This window comes from Candida theae (assembly GCF_024610275.1).
Source record: "Candida theae strain CBS 12239 chromosome Unknown scaffold1, whole genome shotgun sequence".
NCBI classification, from domain to species: domain Eukaryota; kingdom Fungi; phylum Ascomycota; class Pichiomycetes; order Serinales; family Debaryomycetaceae; genus Lodderomyces; species Lodderomyces theae.
The window spans coordinates 172,411-186,473 of NW_026261439.1; the positions used below are offsets into that span (position 1 = coordinate 172,411).

General features: G+C 41.2%; 10 protein-coding genes across 10 annotated transcripts; 6 read left to right on the top strand and 4 right to left on the bottom strand. All coding sequences in view use genetic code 12, as the record gives it.

The window, feature by feature from the left end:
* Positions 1–76: 76 nt before the first annotated feature.
* Positions 77–985, top strand: KGF57_003216 (uncharacterized protein; the record flags this gene model as incomplete). Its single annotated transcript, XM_051752613.1, has 1 exon — positions 77–985. The coding sequence occupies one exon, from the start codon at positions 77–79 to the stop codon at positions 983–985; it is 909 nt and encodes a 302-aa protein (XP_051608225.1).
* Positions 986–1,058: 73 nt separating this feature from the next.
* KGF57_003217 (diacylglycerol/polyprenol kinase family protein) lies at positions 1,059–3,821 on the top strand (the record flags this gene model as incomplete). The annotated part of the gene is made up of 2 exons (XM_051752614.1): positions 1,059–2,428; positions 2,783–3,821. The coding sequence occupies 2 exons, from the start codon at positions 1,059–1,061 to the stop codon at positions 3,819–3,821; spliced, it is 2,409 nt and encodes an 802-aa protein (XP_051608226.1).
* A 73-nt stretch (positions 3,822–3,894) lies between these two features.
* Positions 3,895–5,079, bottom strand: POT1-2 (Pot1-2p; the record flags this gene model as incomplete). Its single annotated transcript, XM_051752616.1, has 1 exon — positions 3,895–5,079. One exon carries the CDS (start codon positions 5,077–5,079, stop codon positions 3,895–3,897), a length of 1,185 nt encoding a protein of 394 aa, XP_051608227.1.
* Positions 5,080–5,544: 465 nt separating this feature from the next.
* On the bottom strand, positions 5,545–6,174 carry KGF57_003219 (uncharacterized protein; the record flags this gene model as incomplete). Its single annotated transcript, XM_051752617.1, has 1 exon — positions 5,545–6,174. The coding sequence occupies one exon, from the start codon at positions 6,172–6,174 to the stop codon at positions 5,545–5,547; it is 630 nt and encodes a 209-aa protein (XP_051608228.1).
* Positions 6,175–6,388: 214 nt separating this feature from the next.
* Positions 6,389–6,850, top strand: KGF57_003220 (uncharacterized protein; the record flags this gene model as incomplete). The annotated part of the gene is made up of 1 exon (XM_051752618.1): positions 6,389–6,850. The coding sequence occupies one exon, from the start codon at positions 6,389–6,391 to the stop codon at positions 6,848–6,850; it is 462 nt and encodes a 153-aa protein (XP_051608229.1).
* Positions 6,851–7,038: 188 nt separating this feature from the next.
* On the top strand, positions 7,039–8,109 carry KGF57_003221 (uncharacterized protein; the record flags this gene model as incomplete). The annotated part of the gene is made up of 1 exon (XM_051752619.1): positions 7,039–8,109. One exon carries the CDS (start codon positions 7,039–7,041, stop codon positions 8,107–8,109), a length of 1,071 nt encoding a protein of 356 aa, XP_051608230.1.
* A 137-nt stretch (positions 8,110–8,246) lies between these two features.
* On the top strand, positions 8,247–10,943 carry KGF57_003222 (uncharacterized protein; the record flags this gene model as incomplete). Its single annotated transcript, XM_051752620.1, has 3 exons — positions 8,247–9,234; positions 9,446–10,112; positions 10,256–10,943. The coding sequence occupies 3 exons, from the start codon at positions 8,247–8,249 to the stop codon at positions 10,941–10,943; spliced, it is 2,343 nt and encodes a 780-aa protein (XP_051608231.1).
* Positions 10,944–10,965: 22 nt separating this feature from the next.
* Positions 10,966–11,598, bottom strand: VPS24 (ESCRT-III subunit protein; the record flags this gene model as incomplete). The annotated part of the gene is made up of 1 exon (XM_051752621.1): positions 10,966–11,598. One exon carries the CDS (start codon positions 11,596–11,598, stop codon positions 10,966–10,968), a length of 633 nt encoding a protein of 210 aa, XP_051608232.1.
* Positions 11,599–12,236: 638 nt separating this feature from the next.
* On the top strand, positions 12,237–12,830 carry KGF57_003224 (uncharacterized protein; the record flags this gene model as incomplete). Its single annotated transcript, XM_051752622.1, has 1 exon — positions 12,237–12,830. One exon carries the CDS (start codon positions 12,237–12,239, stop codon positions 12,828–12,830), a length of 594 nt encoding a protein of 197 aa, XP_051608233.1.
* A 90-nt stretch (positions 12,831–12,920) lies between these two features.
* On the bottom strand, positions 12,921–14,009 carry RFC5 (replication factor C subunit 5; the record flags this gene model as incomplete). Its single annotated transcript, XM_051752623.1, has 1 exon — positions 12,921–14,009. The coding sequence occupies one exon, from the start codon at positions 14,007–14,009 to the stop codon at positions 12,921–12,923; it is 1,089 nt and encodes a 362-aa protein (XP_051608234.1).
* Between the last annotated feature and the right edge of the window lie 54 nt (positions 14,010–14,063).

Sequence of the window (14,063 nt, forward strand, 5' to 3'; positions counted from 1 at the left end):
AAGAAAATTAAAAGCGAAGACATTTTCTATTTTTGCAATTTTTCCACACCAACTTCTTTATACTTTGTATGCCGATATGATGCAAACAACAAGAGGACTAGCAACATTTGCGAGACTTTTAAGTCATGAAAACCCTTTAGGTCTTCCCAAGTTCACGAAAAGCGGAGCAGGTCCCGCCACTAAGGGCCTCCCAATAAAACAGTACATCCCTAATGTGAAGAATATCATTCTAGTCTCATCGGCTAAAGGTGGTGTTGGAAAATCAACTGTATCTGTAAACACCGCTTTGGCCCTTCAGAAGCTTGGCCGGAAAGTTGGATTATTGGATGCTGATATATTTGGTCCGTCAATTCCCAGATTGATGAACTTGAAAGGTGAGCCAAGGTTATCGCAAACTACGGGTAAGTTGTTGCCCTTGTCCAACTACGGAGTTCAAACAATGTCGATGGGCTATCTCATCAAAGATGAACAGGCCGTGGTGTGGCGTGGATTGATGGTGATGAAAGCCATACAGCAATTACTATTCGATGTCGAGTGGTCGTCTATAGATTACTTGATAATAGACATGCCACCCGGCACAGGTGATACCCAGCTATCCATAAGTCAACTACTAAATGTTTCTGGGGCACTTATAGTAACCACTCCACAAGATATTGCGTTAATTGATGCTGTGAAAGGGATTACAATGTTTAACAAAGTTGACATACCATTAATTGGAATCGTGCAAAACATGAGTCACTATATTTGTCCTAATTGTAATCATGAGTCTCACATATTCAAAAGTAATGGTGCAGAAAGAGTGGCGAAAGAGAACGGTATAGAGGTAGTCGCTAATGTTCCCTTGAATGAGAAGATTTGCCTTCAGTCCGATTTAGGCAAGCCAGTAGTAGTGTCAGATCCGGAATCCAAAATTTCCAAAGATTATTTTGATATTGCAAAAGCCGTAGTGAATTTTGGAAAAAGAGACGCCACAAATGTTCAATAAGCAAGAACGTCTCAAGCTGTTTTCGAATAAATTTTGATAAATCGTCATTAGCTATACTACCACATCCATTATCATGCGTTTTGTTAGTATACTCACTGCACTTGTATTGTTATTGTTGCCACCAGTCGTTGCTGACACTTTTTCAAGCGTGGAAAAGCAGTTTCATCGACATATCAACTTTTTGAAAGGGGCCTTACCTCGACGCAACGCACTTGGTTCTAACAGCACCAACTCATTAGTGGGTATTCTGAATAAAGGCGTTCCCGTGTACTATGATGGAGCTCATTCAAGTATCTCAACACTAGCATTTGAAGACAAAACTGATTTGCACATTGACCTGGCAAGAGGTAGCACAGAAATATCGATGCCTTCTAAAGTAGTCTCGATGGTTAATGAAACTGGTACTTTCCTACATCCCGTAGCGACTAGTGCCCTACATTCAAAAATGACAGGTGAGAGAGAACGCTATGTGGCTCTCTCAGCTACGACATCTCCCGTTGCCTCTTACACATTGATTCAGCAAAGCGTATCCACTTCGAAATTTGACCCACTTGCAGAAATAAACCGATTGGAGTTGTTGTTGATAGATTTGAAAGAGCAAATGCATAGGCAGAAGCTGAGGTTTGAAAAACAGTTGGGGGATGGAGATAAGAGCCAGGCGATTGTTACCTCACTGGATTTTGCCCCACTCACTACGGATTATTCACTATCAAGGCTATCTCTGGCACCCACTGTTGACAAGGAGATTACCGATTTCGATGACATGACTACTGCTACCCAATCCAAAGTCAACGGGAAGCAGATTATGGCAACAAAACCACCTTCAAACTCGGTTATAATCAAACCTCAATTTCAGAAACATAAAAGTCGGAAAGCAGCGGCAAAGATGGACTACAAGAAACCGAAAGTTGCTTGGAGTGAAGTTCCAGCTACAACCACTGCAAGAGCAGCTAGAGTTGATGTGGATGAAACCTTGGGAGTGCTAAAGGAAGGCGAGTACACGATCTTGTTTGACAAAGATCAACAAATTGGGTATATTGACGCAAATGCTATTCAGTTTGCGCCCATAATTGATGCAACTAATGTACCTTCAACCACCCAGTATGAGGAGTATTTTGTCAAACTGGCGGTCGAGCATCCCCACATTGGAAGGGAGGCCTCGCTGGAGAACGTGTCTCGCGAGACAACTTTTGAACAGTTGATAACGGTAGAACCAACTACTTCTACATCAAGAGGACCGGTTTATGATCAAGACTTGATTCATCCACCACCCAGGAGTGCAGCGTTTTCAACTCATGCGAATGATATTGAATATAGCCCAGGGGGGACGGGTTTTCTTACGTCACGGGACCGTCGAATGAAGATGCAGCCTACAAAAAGCTTTAATTTCGATGTCTTTGACTTTGATTCTCAAACAAAGCTCAACTCGGGAAATTCAGATTGGTCTTTAAACTTCATATGTTACATGGCATTGTCACTTTTGCTCTAATGGAACTGGTCCGGTGGAAGGAACAATCTTTTATGTAGCTTTTTGCAAACCGTTGTATGGGGTGTTTGTTATATTTTTCTTAGCAAGGGCCCTCCCTTATCAACTCCTCGGCTCAATTGACTTAAAATCCCAAATGCGCGATAATACATCATTCTTTTTACATTATTATTTTTTTTTTTTTGTTTTTTTTGTTTTTTTTCTCCAGCAGATCATTAAATAAACTATAAACATAGCCATTATCTTCTTGGGTTGATACTTATTACGTTTAAAATATTCAGCAGAGTATAGTTCTTGGTTGTTTCAACTAGGATCCTCAAAGTCACATTTTTACATTTACTGCCCGATATGTCCGCTGCTGCTGGTACTATAAACACACCTCCGCCTAAGCCGCAAACTGGACTCAATATACTAGAGTTTGACGAAGCCAACGTGAATTCATACATCGAAGAAGAGGATCAAACGTACATCTACAACACCACAAACGACGATAAATCGTCTGAGGAGGATGAGGATTATGATGACGACGAAGTAGAGGATGACTTTCAGGTCTTGTCTAGTAAAAGTTCTGAGACGGATTTAGACGTGAATGACTTGAGTCCAAAGGGAGAGGGAAGTATAAACAGTGAAGGAAAAGTTGAATCAGTTGGAATAACGCCCATCAAAGGCAAGTTTAATCAGTTTTTGGTCAAGCACGAGATTCCTAGAAAAGTGTTTCACTCATCTATTGGTGTTTTGACCTTGTGGTTGTATACCAAGGGGACCACAACTCCACAGTTATTTGTTCCGCTATTCACATGTTTTTCAGGTGTCCTAATAAACGATTTGGTGAGACTCCATAATCCCGAGATTAACAAAGTTGTCACGTCTCAGATGTGGTTCATCATTCGTGAAAATGAGAAAAACTCCTACAATGGAACTTTATTCTACTTGGCGGGTGTGTTGATTGTTTTGTATCTCTACCCCAAGGACATTAGTGTTTTGAGTATCCTTTTATTGAGCTGGGCTGATACTGCTGCTTCGACTGTTGGCCGCAAGTTTGGCAAGTACACCCCCAAGTTAGGAAATAGAAAGTCTTTGGCTGGTTCATTGGGTAGCTTTGCAGTGGGTACGTTTGCAGCATATTTACTCTATGGGTACTTTATCCCTGGATATGATGTCAATAAGCCTGGCGACATATACTGGACACCACAACTGAGTAGGTTGAATTTTCATGTTTACTCCATTCTTGTTGGATTTATTGCTAGTGTTTCAGAACTCATTGATATTTGGGGATTAGATGATAACTTCACAATCCCAGTATTGAGTGGGACATTGATTTATTGGTTGGTGCGTTTATTTCATACTTAGAGTAACTTTTATAGAGCTTGACAGCGGTTTAATCAGTATAGCTAATATTTTTTTTTCAATCAGAACATTACTTTTAATCTTCATTGATGAATAATCCCGCATAACCTTGACCAGTGGAAGTACACATCGACACGACTCCCAATTCTTTGCTCTGAGTCCTCAACCCATTTAACAATGTAGACACTACCCTACCCCCTGTAGCTCCTAAAGGATGACCGATGGCAATGGCTCCACCATATGGGTTCACTTTTGCAGCATCTAAACCCAACTTCTCGATGCAGTATATCAGTTGAGAAGCAAACGCTTCATTCAATTCAAAGATGTCAATATCCTTATGTGTCAAACCAAATCTTTCCAACAATTGCGGTACTGCTTCCGAAGGTCCAATTCCCATCAATCCAGCGGGGACACCGGCTACGCTTGAACCAATGAATCTTGCAATTGGTTTGTACCCGCACTTTTCGGCATTTTCACGAGTTGTCAAAACAACTGCTGAAGCTCCGTCTGATATTTGAGAGGAGTTTCCTGCAGTCGTAACTCCATCTTCTTTGAATACAGGTTTCAATGTCAGCAACTTCTCATAGGTTGATCCAGCTCTAATTCCATCGTCTCTCTCGATAATAACAACTTCACCAGCCTCATTGCGTGACTCTACTGGTATTATTTCCTTCCTGAAATGACCTGATTCGCTCGCCTGTGCTGCTTTCAAGTGCGATTGCACAGCAAATTCATCTTGAGCCTCTCTAGTAATGCCAAATTTCTCGGCAACCAGCTCACTTGTGATCCCCATTGGTGTCAACACATTCTTTGCCTCCTCACTGGCATCTTCCAAAAATGGTTGATAAATTCGTTGTGGGATTCCACGATGTGGGAAATAATCGTGCGTCATGGATTCAACGCCAGCAGCAATGGCAAACTTGTTCTCTCCACTGAGAAGAGACCCAGCACTGTATGTTATTGCTTGAGCTGACGAAGCACACTGACGATTTACTGTGTTTACCGTTGTTTTTATGGGGAACCCAACTTTTTTCACTGCCAAGGCTGAGGCTTTTTGACCCCCTAATGTTTGCAAAACTGTACCAACAAGAATGTCATCAATCAAGTTAGGATCAACTTTCGATTTAGATAAAGATCCTTTCAAAACTTGGTATAGCAACTCCTCGGGATAGAGTTGAGCCAAGCCGCCCTTGACAGATTTGGTGACTGGAGTTCTCAATGCAGAGAGAACCACAATATCTTTTGCTGACTTTTTGAACATAGGTTGGGGGCTTCAAGGTGTGAAGTAAAGCCTTCTGAATTAAGGATTAACCCAATCTACGACAAGATGCAATTTATATCATGGTTGGAATTGTATAATCTTTACTCAAAAATTGTGGGGGTGAACGCTTTTCCGAGTGTGTAGGAAAAAGTTCAAGAAATCGGAAATAGAATTTAATAGTTGCACAAAGGGAAATGAAGTGTAACGGACCGAGCACGCTTCGAAAGATGATAATGGATGCTTAGCTACAAGAGATGGCCATAAAGATCAGTGTAATCAAACAAAACTGAATTGAATCTATATATTCATGGAGCTGCTTCATGGTGCAAACCAGGACCAGCCCTATTTACTTCCCCACGGAATAACTCGAAAAAATTTTCAATGCTACCCTCCCCCCCCCTCTGACAATGCAATCTACTCTAAGTAATCCACGTCGAGGTATTGCAAAGCTACTCGACCGCATCTCTAGTTCACAATTGACTTTCTTATTGCGATAAAATCGCCATACGCGATATGTACCTTTAGTCCTTCATATCTTGTCAATTTCAACCACCCTTCCTTCAATCCCGTTGAATAAAATTCTTCAGTCAGTTTCTTGCTAACCGGATAGTCTGCTTTCTTGAGCAAGTAATATAAAGTTGTGGGCTTGTCCCAGTTTTGTTCCTCTGCCACTGATGGGAGAAAAGTTCCCAGATAGTATTCGCTATCAAGCTCAAAAGATATCTTCAACCCATGTTCACCAATAGACCAGTCATTGTAGTCCGAGATTGGCTGGAATCTATCCAACAATGTCACATCCACCTCTAAATCAGCGACCTCTTTGGCGGCGATTGGTGCAAACCTCGGGTCTTCAAATGCCGAGCTAACGGTAAACTTGGCAACACCTGGCTCAACTGCTAATGACTGGAATGTCCCTATGCATCCTCGCAATTGCGAATTTTTATTCCAGGTGACGAATAGAGGAGCTGATTTGGGGAGTTTGCTGGCATCCTCGTGCACCGCCTCAAAATAGGACTTGAGGGGCACTTTAGTCTGTTCGAGGTTAAGCTTGTTTAGCAATGTTTCAAATGCATAGCAACATAAAGCTTTTGACATGGCTAGGAATTGAAGTTTTGACAGTGGGGGTTTTGAGTGGTGAGATTTGTAATCTAAAGCGAGATTTTGTTTTGAGGAGAGTCGAGTTTTCCTTAATGTGAACAATTTACACGACGAGGCAAAATATCGACCTTACGGTTACCACTCAACAAAAGCTGCTACTACTTCTTTCACGGCAGTACAACATTTAAAACCTGAACCATATAACTGTTCAATGGGTCTATGTCTATCTTGCTTGAGCGGTGGTGGTAATGATGACGAGTACGATGAAACAGCATCACTACTAAGGAGAAACCAACAAGGGGGGTACGACCTGTTACAAGAAGAGGAAATATTAAAACAAGAACAAAGGCAACAAGAGTTGAATAACATAGTCAATGACTTATCGGAAAACTTAATTGATGTCACTTCGTTTTTGAACAAGGGTAGTATGTCTGGAGTGCAATCGCAATCGCAGTCACAGTCACAACTACTCCCACCACAATTCAGCAATGGCGATGGCAACAGATCCGGAGGCCACGCAGGGACGAATGGTGAGGGTGGTACAAGAACATTCCCCTATGTTTACAGCCAGAGTGATAAAGAAAAAGTGTTGGAGAAAGCACTGAAGCTTCCAGACAGTGTACGGCAAGGGTGTGAAATATCCACTCAAGAGCCCTTGTATTTGAAGTTCTAGTGTAAGTACGGTAATATACAATGACTACCAAGTTACAAGGTATGTGTAGTCCTACAGGGTTTGTATCTTTCTTTGTAAGTAGTCGAAGTTTGGTTGAATTGGCGACGAAGAAAAAAAAAAAAAAAGAAAAAACAGTTATACCCCACTGTCCACTTTGCTCCCCTTGTTCTCCTTAACTGCCAACGAAAATGACAATCACCCTCAATTGGGCCATATTGGGTGCTGGAAACATCTCATCGCAATTTGTCTACGATTTGTTGTTAAATAATGATCGAGAAACGGAATATCACCATGTGATTAAGAGTATCGGCTGCTCCAACTCCGAAAAGGGCCAAGAGTTTATCAAAAACAACAAAATCACTGCCGAGAGGAACTTTGATGTTACACCAGTAACTCAATCGTACAATGAGCTCTACAAGAACTCAGAAATCGACGTAGTCTATATTGGCACCCCGCATAACTTTCATTTCAAACAAGCTATTGCGTGTTTAGAGAATGGTAAGCACGTCTTGTGTGAAAAGCCAATTACAGTGAATCGAAAGGAAGCAGAAAAGATCTTTCAAGTTGCAAAAAAGAACGGCAGGTTCTGTATGGAGGCGGTCTGGACGAGATTCTTCCCTGCTATCAAAGAGCTTAAGAGAAAGGTTTATCAAGAAAAGGTGATTGGTGACGTGCATAGATTATTTGCAGATTTCAGCTATGAAGGAGATGTGGAGAATTTGCCTTTGACGTCAAGGGTAAGAGATAGATCACTAGCAGCTGGGTCACTCTTGGATATTGGTATCTACCCCATCACATACTCAAGAATACTTTTGGATGATTATGTTGGAGAGAAAGCAACCAAATTTGAGCATAAAAGCTTTCTAACCATAGACAAAAATGATTTGGTGGACCATCTTGCTTCAATTTTGATCAAATACAAAGATGGGAAGCAAGCACTTCTCACTTCGTCCGAGTTGGTTGATGGCCCAAAGGCATATGTTAGACTTGAGGGTTCCAGAGGTTGGGTCGAAATGTACAGCGATAATCCAGCCAGGGCTAAGCACTTCAAAATTTTCGGTAAAGAGGGCAAGGAAGTTTATGAATACAAGGACAACTCTGGTTACAATGGCTTCATATACGAAGCAAATGCAGTGGCAAATGACATTCATAATGGCAAATTGGAAAACGAGATAATGCCACATGCTGAAAGTCTCCTTGTGATGGGAGTAATGGACGATATAAGAAAAGAAAATGGCTTGACTTACGATCAAGATTAAAGAAATTTTGTCATTGTGTACCTTAGTTCATACTTTTAAAGAATCTATTCATATTCTTTTTTTTTTTTTCAAATAGAGTTGTGGCAAAAACCAAACTACACCATAACATACTCCTCACAAAGAAGTATCACACGAATATGCGGATGTCTATGAGCTCGGTGTTGGTAATTTGTGTCCTCAGCAAGGTCGGCTATACTGAGGATACGCTGTTTTACAATCTGGTCGAAGAACTTGCAAACTGGCAAACCACTCACCCGTTGAATGATACCACCGCCAATCTCCCTCTTAATTTGCCAGCGTCAAAATACACCTTGCAGCCCACGTTGAACACAACCGACAATATCAGCAACACCATCTTCACCATTCAAGGAAAGGATAAAGTACCCAAATGGTCATTCAGTACTGGTTTGTTTGCAAATAAAGCGCAAGAGATGGGGTATCAAGATTGTCGTGAAATTGCAAAGTACAAGAAAAGGCCAATTACCATAATTGAAACTGAGCCAGAGGTTGATGAGCAGAAACCAGTAGCAAAACCAAAGAAGCCCAAAAAGCCAAAATCGAAGCCAAAGCCTCCACCTGAATGGTTATTGGAGTCTTCTTCAAGTGAAGAGGAGGAGGGTGAGGAGGAAAGCGATGGAAGAGAAAAAGGGTTGAACTTTTCCGGGTCAGAGTCCGATGAAGATAGCGATTTGTCCGAAACTGAAGGGAAGCATTGGTTCTTGGGTCTCAGTGTTGAAGGTGGCAAGAACGGGAGTAAGCATCATTTGCTTAATGAGAATAAATTAGTTACCAAAGTCGGAACCAACCACCCTGGTTTATTTCTTGATCACCATGAGACAGTCGACGATAGCGCTAGGAACCCCAAAGCTTTGAATGTATCAAGTGTAGCAAAGAGGGATTACATAGAGGATGACTATGTCGTTGATGCAGAGGATTTCCAACGAGGAAAAGACGTTTCTGACAAAAAGCTTGCCCCCAAGTTTGAGGCATGGCAAGTGAAGTCAGCTGTGAGCAAAAGTAACGATTCTACATGGCAATTTGCAAACTTCAGCTCGTCTAGTATTGCAGGAAATCAATATTCGAGTGTGTATTTGTTCAGTGAGTCCAAAGCTTGTCGCTCGTTATGTATATTTGGTTTTTATTGTTTTTAGTTTAATCTAGGGCATATCAATTTTTGCAACACAAAAGAAATTGACTGCGAAAGAAATCAAGTAGTGGGGCGAATTGCCTTTTTTTATTTTTGAAAGCAATTTGCCACTCCCCCTGCTGGAATAAACACAGTTCTTCTTTTGGTTGCATTAACTTCCAATGATGTTGAAACCCTTAATCTGCCTAGCGTTAGTGGCTTATGTTTTCCCGTTGATCACCCACCACCAATCCGATTTGCTCCAGCACCAATCACCAATCTTCACTTCACAAGTCGTCAGCTACGATAACGAAAATTCACAAGATCACCTCAACAACGTTGTGTTCCACGCCCTCCTTGTTGAGCAAACACCAGCAGGAGTTTTGAAAAGCAAAGTCGATTCCAATGATCAGTTCAGGGCTCAAGGTACAAAGAAGGAGACTAAAGTGAGCACACCCAAATGGCGTCTTGGTGCTGGTGCATTCTTGAACAAGGAAATCGATGAGGGATCAACTGAGAAGGAAACTACATTCATACCTACTATCATCGAACTGAAATCTTCTGGGCCGGAGACTGGTCCCGAATCTGACTCGGGGTCTGACTGGGATTCTGATTGTGATTCATCATCATCTGAGAGTGACAGAAAGAGCAGTATGAAGAAGAAGAAGAAGAAGAACGACAAGAAGAAGAAGACGTTTAAGTTGTTCAGTTTGGATGAAGTCGTTACTACAGATAAAGAGGACCAGAAAATGGTTATTGATCAGGATGTTGAATTGAAAAATGCCACTATTGTTGATTACTTCCAGGGTAATAGCTCCAATACCATTGAATCGATGTTTGAATCAAAAGCACTTATCTTACAAGTGAGTGCTCTCGCGTACATAATCTCATGCAGTGTCTATCTCTTTTTGATATAAGCATAACTTTGATACGGATAAACTCATGCGGTAAATTCACTTTTGTGAAATGTTTCTCTCTTTCTTTCTGGCGCCCTTGCTCCTAATATCATTATGCAGCCAGATTTCTTTGTCTGTCACCACTTCTTTATCCTGCAACAACACTAGAGCCAGCAATGCAATTTCATTCTTTGCTATTGATGGCTATAGCCGTAGTAGTCACTGGACAACCCATATCAACTCCTTCCACTGCAACTGATTTGATCCAAACAAACGTTTCCGGAGAAATTGACTTGACATACCAAAGTTATAATCTCACCATCTTGGATAGCCCCGTTATTTACACCAACGCATCTGACCCTGAACTTGAAGCCTTGATTAAAAAGAAAAAGAAGTTGATCCCCAAATGGCAATATAATGCAGGTATATATCTTGAGAAAAAAGTCAACAAGAAGCTCTTGAAGAAAGCTGGCAAGGGAGGATTTGCACTCATGTCAACAAACGGTGGCGACAGCACTTACGCGGTGATTAATGGCAATCAAGTTGATGGTGGGGAGATTTACCGTATACCTAGTTCATTTGTCGTTGCCAGAGCCAGCCCAAATACCCACTCGTTATTCGCCGAGAACGTCACCGATCATGTTTCAATTTGTTTCGTCAATGAAACCATTGGATCGCAATTTCAAAAAGCATCAAAAGAGCTGGCAACTGCTATAGATGAAACCATTGAGGAAAGCTCCAGTGGCTCCTTTTCCTATGATCCACAAACATGCATTTGGACAGTGTTGTTGGTTGCATTCTGTTTATTATAACCTGGGCTGTTTATTCAAGGCACTACGATTGTAGTGCTCTGAGCCTTTGTTTTATCTCGTCAATAGCAATATTATCCTCTTCATCTTCTTCTTCTTCTGTGGCTGGTACCTCCTCCTCCAATTGTGGCGCCTCGAGTTGTGTAGTAGGAACTTCTGAAACCTTGCTAGTCTTTTCCTCGGTCAAGTTGGCTATTATCTTATTAACTTCTTCTTGTGACTCGCTTTCCAATTCTTCGTCTTCCTCATAGTCCAAGTCCACCATGTCGTCCATCATCTCATTGATGATGCCCGCTTTCGTCAACTCCTTTGACAATTCTTGCATCGTTTGCGACACAGCACCAATGTGAATCAACAGATTGACATCCTTCATAATCGAGGTGGATGAGTGTATAGACTTGGTCAATTTGTTCATCAGATACTGCTCGTTGATGGACATTGTGATTGACTCGACTCTAGTCCTGGATGTGTATAGTTTATTGTATTGTCGATTGATATTAATCAATTCCTTAGCATACAATTTGGCAGTCTTGTAGTCCTTTTCCTTGGCGGCTTTTCTGATTAAACCTTCTGTCTTTTTTTTCAAAGGTTGAAGTTGATTGACCGACCTATCTAATTCACGTTTATTCTTTCGAAGAAGCTGGTTTATCTTTCTCATCTAGTACTGAGGTTAGTATTTTTTGATGAATCGTAGGATTGGAGTTGAAGTATACACGTACTTGTTCTTTGGGGTCAGGTCCCCATATTTGCTTCTTGATGTAGTCCATGATATCACGAGTGTTGCTGCTAGGGAATATCTATATAGTGTGGTTCGCAAATGAATTTTCAACAATGTCTATCATTGTGCGTGTTTTCATTTTTCTTCCTCTTTAATCTTTACGAAACTATTACTTCAGAGACAGTCCAGCACTCCAAAAATATAGCATGTAAAAAGTAGTACAGTTATCATGCATGAATTTACAACCAACTCTCGCTAGCCTGGATCCTCGAAGGTATTTGACATTATCTAAATTGAACTAAAGGTTGTTATGATGAAGCTTTGCTGTGAATGCAATTAGCACAGAAGAACAAACCTCCCACCTCCCCTTTCAAGAAACATGGTCTTCTTTAAGCTCACAGGTGGATATCGACTCTTTCATCGAGCCCAATTGACATCTTTCTTTTATATGCGTGTGATTCGGAGTTTATCTGTTCATTGGGCTATAAATAGAACTGATGAAATTCGCACTAGAAATCCTCAATTGCCACTTCACGAAGCATTTTCAAGCATATACCTTCAACCTCCAAACAACAGCAATGACCACACCTCAAGCAGCACCAAGTCCACCGGAGCAATTTGTTTTGCTTTTGGCCGCCATATTCCTTCCGCCATTAGCAACCTTTTTAGCCCAACGAACAATCTTTACCAAGGAATTTCTAGTCACCGTAATTTTGACCTTCTTTGGTCATATCCCGGGAAGTGTGTTTGCCATCTACTTTTTATTTTACATTGATTTCCCCAGTCGTGGAGTCGAGGGGTACTCTAGAATTGGTGATGATGATGAGAGTCAAGTAGGGTCCCCATCACAAGGAGGTGGAAATGGAGCTGGCGCCGCAAGATCCAGCCGTAGTCCACACCCACAGCATAGTGGACCTGGTCATAGACTCGGAGGAGAAGACCATACTGTGTCTGAGCAGCAACAAGGATTCATCCACCATGGTGCTTCTGGGGAAGCTGGCTCACAGAGTCGCGCTCCTTATCGTGATAACGTTGTTGAAGGAGATTTGGATAGTCCAGAAGGACCCCTTTTGAATGCTGGCGATCTTCCTGCTTACGATGACATTGTTGATGGAAAACACAGGAAAGCTGCAAAGAATAGCAAATCGTCGGATAACAAAGTCCAACATTGATCACCCAGGCTACTTCATTCTACTTCTTACGATTTGACAAATGGTATTTCTTTTATATTGATTATAAAGTACAAAACTCAGTTTTCGATTTCAGCTGTAGTTGTCTATTGCAAGCATAGTTTTGGCCACGAAACCTTCCAAGTGGAAGATACTCTTTTGTCCAAGACTCAATCTCTCATCAAAAGTAGATGCTATCTTGACAATCTCTTGAATTAAAGTGGATTTGCCCCTTGCTAAATTGATCAACTCAAATAAAAGATTCTTCAAGATAGTTCTTGCTGGAATACAGTGAGACAACAACTCATATGAGACCGTCCTTAACTTGGCCAATGTCGCCACATTCCTACTGCTGGTAATTGTCTTTGCCATATTCTTGATTACAGTTTCCCAATCCAAAACAATAACCGAATGTAACTGCTTAACATTAATGGTCTCGTTTTGCATTTGAATGGTTTCAAAAGCCAATAATGATCTTCTCAAGTTGCGATTACTTGTGTTTGCAACCTGACTGTAAAATTGTGAAATCTCCTGAGCATTTGTAGACGAGAACTTGACGCGCTCCTTCTCTGCAACATGTCCCAAAATGGAGCCTATATCTTCAACTGAAGGACTAGGTATTCTCACCAACAAGGTTCTGGACTTTATAGGAGCAATAATATTTGATATTGAATTGCAAACCAAAATCAATCTGATATTTGCTGAATACTTTTCCATAGTTCTTCTCAATGCAGCTTGTGCATCTCTGCTTAATGAATCGGCCTCATTGATAATGACAACTTTGAACCTATGTTTTTTGCTGCTTTGGTTTCCAAAATCCACTTGTTCTGTTGAAGCAACATCCTTCAATAAATCTTGGATTACAACACGGTCATTGTTACCCATATCGGAAGGTGTTATTTCCAAATGGTAAGGGGAACTCAAAACGTTAAACTCAAGCTTACGATTGGACGTAGTAACGAAATTCTTGACATCAATCTTGAGCTTTTCGACCGAAGATCCAAATAGTTCATGCAAAGTACAATAGATTCTAGTCTTTTTCCCTGCTCCACTTGGTCCATAAACTAAAAGATGGGGGAAGTCTCCAGATTTGGAAAGAGCACGTAAGTTTTGGGTGATACTATTGTGATACGACAACTGGGACAAGGTCCGTGGTCTATATTTGTCTACCCATAAGGACATGTTGTGTTGTGTGAGTGAGTCGCCTTGGTGAATGAAGGTGTGATTTCCAAGGGG